Source organism: Sycon ciliatum, chromosome 2 (assembly GCF_964019385.1).
Source record: "Sycon ciliatum chromosome 2, ocSycCili1.1, whole genome shotgun sequence".
Lineage (NCBI taxonomy): Eukaryota > Metazoa > Porifera > Calcarea > Leucosolenida > Sycettidae > Sycon > Sycon ciliatum.
The window spans coordinates 38,431,363-38,438,886 of record NC_088644.1 but is presented as its reverse complement, the minus strand read 5'-3'; the positions used below and the strand labels follow the sequence as shown (position 1 = coordinate 38,438,886).

Here is a 7,524-nt window from a genome sequence, read left to right as displayed (position 1 = left end):
GGCTCTTCAGGAATGATCTGTATTTCAGGATTACCCAAAGTCAAGCTTCAAGCAAATTGTAATAATTATAGCCCTGTGCAGCGAATCTTTTCCTACTTTCTCTTCTCTTGAGACTCTGAAGGTATGACTTGGAGAGGATCACCGCTTCGCTTTTATTCTCGCTCAACCCGCCAAGTTGGCCAATTCTCCACCGCAAACATCTGGGCGATGTTACGATGTCGGTGTGTGGGCGGTGCATAAACACGGAGAAAACCGCTGTAACTGCGCGCGACATGTGTTCGTCTACTCTGCTGTCAACACGATGTTGTCCGGATCGGACTTCAGGCTAGTCCCTGTCAAGTCCATGTGCAGTCCATGTGCAGTCCATGGACATGTACATAAATGCATTGTGCCACATACATGTAGCAGCTGAACGCTGCTATGTGGCACAAGACAGCGACTGGCCAACATCATGGTCGGTGCTGATCCATGACGTAGAAGTTTGATCCGGGATGCTGTGCAGTGATAAACGGACAGTAGACTCCTGGTGACGCAGTCCCCCCATGCCTTCCACCATGTACCCCCTACTACTGCCTACCACTGCCTACCAGTACAACCACCACCCACCACCCACACTAGCAGGCGTAGACTCGTGTCCGTAAACAACCAAACAGACTAGACGGAGCATGATCAGCGTTGATCACGTGCACGACGGCCTGATAGCTGACGCAGCTGCGCAGGCAGACCAATGGTGCCCGGTATCCTTGCCATGGCATTAGATACGAGTATGCGCACAATAAGAGCACACTTCAGAATCAGGCCCACTACATGTATACATCATCATAAATATAATGTGCAGTGCACGTGCTGTAACCATGGTAACAAGAGAACCAATAATGGGGGTGATAGTAAACCATTGTGAACATTGCCAAGCATAGCACACAGTAGCACTACAACGAGTGCTGAAATTCTACGGCACCCGTTACTATGCAAGGCTGAGGGACGTCACTACTGTCTGTAGTCGCACCATACACTGTGGCATGCCCTGGTCGACCAGTGCGCAGTTGGATTCTTCTTTTGGTTGTTCCCTTACCCTTTGGCCTTACCCGGGGGGATCATTGACTGCATGTCTGTGAGTGCAAAGGGTGAAAGAAAACACTGGGCCAGAGAACTAGAAGGAGAAGAAAAATTAATATGAACCGGTATAAACTCTAAACAGTGGACATTACTCCTCTGGTATTTACCAATGTTGGGCGAGCCGGCAAAAGGCACTGGCATGACGACTCACGCATGAACAGCGCCATTCAGGCTAGATTCAGTGCGAACAGGGGCACTGCATGTATTATCGTATCTGTGTCCCATACCCAGACCAAAGTCACGTTGGACTGCATGTGAGCTCTCACGTTGCTGCTGTCACCTCTGGGTGACGGAATAAACACAGCAAGTAAGATTCTGTTCCTTTAGGCGGAGCGGGGAGGACGGAGCAAACCACAGCGCTACAAGTGCACGGACTGTGGTAATCGTGGCCATAAAAGCCCTTCTGTTTGCTCGTTATCACACAACTGCGTGGGTTTTTCGGACAGCATAGTCTTTCCACGCGACATGTGTGTGTGTGGGGGGGGGGGGGGGTGGGCCTGGTCTGGTGCGCAGCTGACGGACGCAGCTGACAAGTGACTTTGACGACAGGTATGACGTGCAACACGATACCGACAACACACACACACACACACCACACACACACACACACACACACACACACACACACACACACACACACACACACACACACACACACACACACACACACACACACACACACACACACACACACACACACACACACACACACACACACACACACACACACACACACACACACACACACACACACACACACACACACACACACACACGCTCTGTGACATTGTGTGCATCTCCACAGCCACATCCCACACAAACAATTCCAGACTATGACAGTTGAGCTGTGATATTGTGAAGCCAGGAGACTGCACCCCACTCATTATCACCTGTCCACAGTCAAGCTTGTCTAGTCCATCATGCTTGTAACAGCGTGTAGTGAGATGTCGAGACCTGTATTCATACGTGGGCGATGATGCACACCGGGCTTGTATTCGCACAGCTACCGAGTTAGAACACCATTAGCAGCACGCCAACAGCGGTTGTAGGGCTCCCATGCTAGGACCTGCAACGAGAAGAACATACGAGTATCAATGGGAATGGTTTATATCCCTATCCATCACATCCTCAGGAATACAAAGGTGTTGTCTAGAGCAATCCAACGTCTTCCTGCGGAACGTCTTCCTGCGCCACAGTAGGGCGACTCTGCGCGTATTCTCCCTGTCGCCGTTATCGCTGTCCTCTGCTTCGTTTCAATCACCCTCGTGAGTTGAGTCGGTCCCGTGCCATCATGACACCATTCTTCAGACTCTAGCTATTGAAAACTCCAACACCTCCTTAACCCCAGGGATTTTCATCGGCAGCTCTCATTTTCCTGGCACGCTTGCACTGGCAGGACTCCAATCGTCTATCCGTAGCCCCTCACATTTGCCTATCCTTCAAACATTTCTTCCAGTTAGACAGGCAATACTAGTAGGTATGTGTATGTGTGTGTGTGTGTGTATGTCATGTACTACACGTGTATGGAGGGAGGAGCGGTCTGTCAATAGGGCTCAATGAAAGTGAAGACGTGGAAAGTCAACAAATAACGACTTCTGGGGCAAATACTTAGATACACTTTGACCATAGAGAACTACAGTATACGTAATGGTTGGTAGGCCCTTCGTACCGCATGCATGCAGGTGTTATTTTTCTGCAAAGGTTGGGTCCCCGACCGGGAGGGCCTAGCCCCGCCACTGCAGCCGAATGAATCACCCTGGTGTGAAGGAAGACCACCACCCAAACTTGCCTGGATCCATACACAAAGTACATCCAAAAGCCAGCGTTGCCATGACTCGGGCTGTGACGTAGCACTTTCAAGCCTGATTTAAAAAAAATACTGGAACTCATGGAACCTGCAAACTTTAAAACGTGGAAGAATGAAAAGCATCTGAATCACAAAATTCTTGTAAATTTGCAACACATAAAATAAGGAGAAAATCTCAATGGCCATTTGCACGAACTAATATTGGAAATTTTATCTATCACCCGATGCGCACTTCATAGTGATCATTATGGTGGATTTGTATGAGGTGTGTGTTCAGTCGATCTCGAGCAAGGTGCTGATCTCATGGAGCAGGACATTGTCCTCTGGGTACTTGGCAGCTGTAGTGCCCGGGTCATTACCTTGCTTCTGCCAGTCTGCCAGCGACATGCGACACTCGGTTACGCTGCCAGTCGGTGTGTACACACTGTTGTCATGGACGACGGTCTTGCCGGGCCCGGAGCATGCCGGGTTACCATAGTCACCGTCTCGCGTCTGGACGAGCGTGTTGTTGTAGAACATGTCCACGTGCCCTTCTCGCTGGCCGCAGATTCCAAATCCATGGCCGACATACGCGTATATGTTGTTGTGATGGTGGTTGTCGTGGCCGTTGAAGTCGTTCTTCATCCCATTCCCGCTGTACACGAACACGTTGTGATGGGTTTCGTAGTACGCCGAGCCGTCATCATTGTCGATGCCTTCCTGGCTATCGTAGTTATCCAGGATGTAGTTATAGGCAATGTTGTCAAAACGCTTGGTGGTTGTTGGCTGGCCGGCTTCGTCCAGAATAAAGGTGAACACCTACAGCACATGTACATGTACACGAATGGCATAATACAGTATACAGTGCAGACCAAACAAATTATTACTCTTTACATGCGGTGAAACACCTGCATAGCCTCGTAGCGTCGAAGAGACGTATAACTCTATGCTTTACACCATAGCCAAAATGCTCTACACTATAGTCAAGCACAAACAACTGCAATTTAGTGCAATGCAATGCTGGATTCTCGTAGAAAGATATCCCACCAGTCTCCAGCCGTCACCGTGGACAAGGCTTGGACTATTCAAGATGGATTCAACATAGTCAAATGTATGTTTCATATCCACAGTCGGAAAACAATGTCTAAGAGTTGAAAATCTGCAACAGCGCATTCAAATTATGCAGTACACCCCAGCAATGGAAACGATTTCCAACTCTAACCAGAGAAAAATAAGCAAAATTTCGGCTCCGCACAATTTTGGCATTTCACGATTTTCGGCATTCCGGCAGCGATTTATTTTTGATAAGGGGTTAATACTAGTACATCACCAAAGCCGATGTGAAAAATTTCATCTGCCAGCATATTAATCTTGGCGTTTTAGGTCAGCACCAAATATAGCTGGAATTGACTGATGATCGTGACTACGTGAAGCTCGGAGTTGCAACACAGATCCCTCTCTCTCTCTCTCTCTCTCTCTCTCTCTCTCTCTCTCTCTCTCTCTCTCTCTCTCTCTCTCTCTCTCTCTCTCTCTCTCTCTCTCTCTCTCTCTCTCTCTCTCTCTCTCTCTCTCTCTCTCTCTCTCTCTCTCTCTCTCTCTCTCTCTCTCTCTCTCTCTCTCTCTCTCTCTCTCTCTCTCTCTCCCTCTCCCTCCCCTCTCGCTCATATCACCAATATGATTCTCTCACACTCCCTCCCCCCCTCTCTCTCTCTCTCTCTCTCTCTCTCTCTCTCTCTCTCTCTCTCTCTCTCTCTCTCTCTCTCTCTCTCTCTCTCTCTCTCTCTCTCTCTCTCTCTCTCTCTCTCTCTCTCTCTCTCTCTCTCTCTCTCTCTCTCTCTCTCTCTCTCTCTCTCTCTCTCTCTCTCTCTCTCTCTCTCTCTCTCTCTCTCTCTCTCTCTCTCTCTCTCTCTCTTGTGTGTGTATAGCCAAAACTGAATAGCTGCCGGAATTTTGTAGATTACAGTAGGTGCCTTTCTCTTACCTGCCTGTCCCAGCTGTTGAACGGTCCGTGATCTCCGGACTCGCGACAAGTATTGAACAGAACATTCTCTGTCAAATTACTTCCGCCACCGAAACCGTCATTGAAGTTCACACCAGCACGTGGACCGTTGTAGTGAATGTTACCGCGGATATTGTTCATACAGGACTTGGCTTGGAAGTAGAACGACGATTGCTTCTCCCAGATGCCCAGTTCATGAACTAGGTTGTAGGTGATTTGATTGTAGCGAGGGTGGTTCCCGTCCGTACCGTCCCAGCCGACGCCAGGAACCTTAGGCACACCACTGGTGTATCCCCACGACGCAATGGCACTGTCTCCGATCCAGACAAACTCTGACCTGGTTACGGTTGCGTAGCGATTGTAGCCGGATATCATCACTCCAATGCCGTCAAGCCGCTCAAAGATACAGCTGTCAAACATGACGTGCTCAGTACCCTCCAAGAATATAGCACCTGTACGCTGAAGTCCCCAGTCTCCGCCAGATGGCACGCCATGGGGCTCTAGGTATGTGTAGGCAGTGTCTCGAAAGTTGATTCCCGTGAAGCTGATATTCCTGACAGGCAGCTGTTGCGTACCAGTCATATTGACCAGTACTTGGTTTTGAACAACCTCAAACACTAGATCAGCCGGTGGAGCACCTGTGCCATTGTGGAAGTAGTAGAGCATCTGTGTATGCTCATCATAGAACCACTCCATTGGGAAGTCGAGTTCCTCAAAGACGTTCTCAATATACATTTCAGCGTGCTTGGGATCCCCCTCAGCACCCTGAAATCCTCCCTTGTCAAAAGTAAAGTTTGTGCTGGTCTCGTCATAAGACTTGATCGAGTACATAAGGCTGAACCAGTGAGCGGTACGCCAGCAGTGAACAACGGCGGTCGTTGGATCCTTGTACGGCATATTGGGGAACATGGAGGGATCGCCGACAAAGCCGGATGGATGCGATGGCATGTACACGCCATGCCCTCGCACCACGTCCTTCGGAGATGCCCAGTAGCTTGCAGGTGGATCGTACTCTGAGCAGGGCCCACCCACACCCACCGTGTAGTACTGATACGAATCGGAAGTGTTTCGGAATGGAGTGGTCGGTGCCACTGTGTAATCGGGCTCAGCGGGCAGCGTGTTTGGCAGGTACTTCGGGTGCAAGGTGGACCCAAATCCTTCCTCTGGATTCGCGTTTGGGAATCGTGCACGAATAGCCCTGGAACCATTCACACGCAGGCCTTTGATGGAGGCGATTCCCAGCCCGGACAAGTCAGCCACATAGACATTTGGACCGAACACTTTGTGCCCGCTAACAATATTCTTATCGGCGTGTAAGGCCCACTGATGGTCAAACCGGAACCAACATTGATTCACGTAACCTGGGTGCTGCGCACACCAGATGAACGTGTTGCACGACCCATTCTTCTGGCATGCAGCTTCACACAACTCCCAGGTACTGTACGTGCCATTGTTCACCAGATTTTTGCTGGGCGCCTCACCAAAGAAGGCGTTCAGGTTGGTAACAACATCCCACTGTACTCCAGGTGACACATTATAGGCTTTCCACTCAGGTGTAATGAGTCTGGCTCCACTCAGCCAAACCTCTGCTCCCTGGTAATTCTGAAAGGACAGATTATTGTCCGCTGATCCAAGACTTAGCGCTTCATCACTCATGTAGTACGTACCCGCCAGCAGCAGTACTGTCACTGGTCTTTCCACTGAACTTCCCCTTGATACCTCTACGGCTTTCTGGATGGTTTTGAACGCTTGATTGGGTGCTGTGCCACTGTTAGTATCAATACCGTGGACTGTATCTACGTAATACTGACTTCCAGATTCGGGAGTAGGCACGAATGGGATGTTACGAGGGTGTCCGTCTCCATTGTGATATCCATCCTTACTCAGCAGCTCATCAGGCAGCGAAACATTGCAATGTTGGGCTTCCTTTGCTCCGTTGAGAGCGTCTGCAATCTGCTGGAACGCGTGGGTGCTTCTCCAAGGCTGCAGCTTGTGTGCGTATTGCAGCATTTGCTGTCGCATGGGACAGTCGAAGGTCGTCTGGTCGGCCGTTGCCGAATACGTTAGCACAGACAGCCACCAACCCAGGAGGGCGATGAATGCGGGGGAGCGAATAGTGACCATTTCGTCCGCTCAGCGAATAGCTCCACCAGAACTAACTAACTTACTTAGAGAGAAGCAGATCAAGTTACCTAGACTTTGAACTCTTGTAGCTCGGCGTGTGCGTGTACCGTCATGCACCAGAAAGTGCCCAGGCTAGATCTCTCCTATCTTCTGTGCGTTTATTGTAATAATTTTAGCATGCACTGCACTTGACACGAGCTGAGTCTGTTTGCTGACACTTGACAGGCTACCATCGGCGCAGCACAGTACAGACTGTCAGTACAGACGCGCTGCCTCACCTCTTCTGCAAGGCTTTTGGTTGGTGAATGGTGACCGGTGACGGACAAGTAAAGCCCTCGGTGTCAACTTGTAATACTAATAGTAATACTTGGAAGCATAGTAGTGTCTATGGTCAATAATGGATAAGCGAGTACTGCAGTGTATGATCATGCCATGGCACTTTGGCAGGGCCAGGGGCCTGGCCGAGTCCAGATTTGGACTCTCCCCTCGATATCAGAGC

At 49.8% G+C, this 7,524-nt stretch overlaps 1 protein-coding gene across 1 annotated transcript; it reads right to left on the bottom strand.

Moving 5' to 3' along the window:
* Window positions 1-2,941: 2,941 nt before the first annotated feature.
* On the bottom strand, window positions 2,942-7,146 carry LOC135809986 (uncharacterized). Its single transcript, XM_065323438.1, has 2 exons — window positions 4,884-7,146; window positions 2,942-3,721 (listed from the first exon to the last, which is right to left on the bottom strand). Exons 1-2 carry the CDS (start codon window positions 7,023-7,025, stop codon window positions 3,197-3,199), a joined length of 2,667 nt encoding a protein of 888 aa, XP_065179510.1. The 5' UTR covers window positions 7,026-7,146; the 3' UTR covers window positions 2,942-3,196.
* Window positions 7,147-7,524: the final 378 nt, after the last annotated feature.

Bases quoted from the DNA above. Each gene is read 5' to 3' on its own strand.
- LOC135809986 (XM_065323438.1), bottom strand. From the start codon at position 7,025: ATGGTCACTATTCGCTCCCCCGCATTCATCGCCCTCCTGGGTTGGTGG. The intron at 3,722-4,883 runs GTAAGAGAAAGG...CATGTGCTGTAG, and splicing joins TCAACAGCTGGGACAGGCAG to GTGTTCACCTTTATTCTGGA.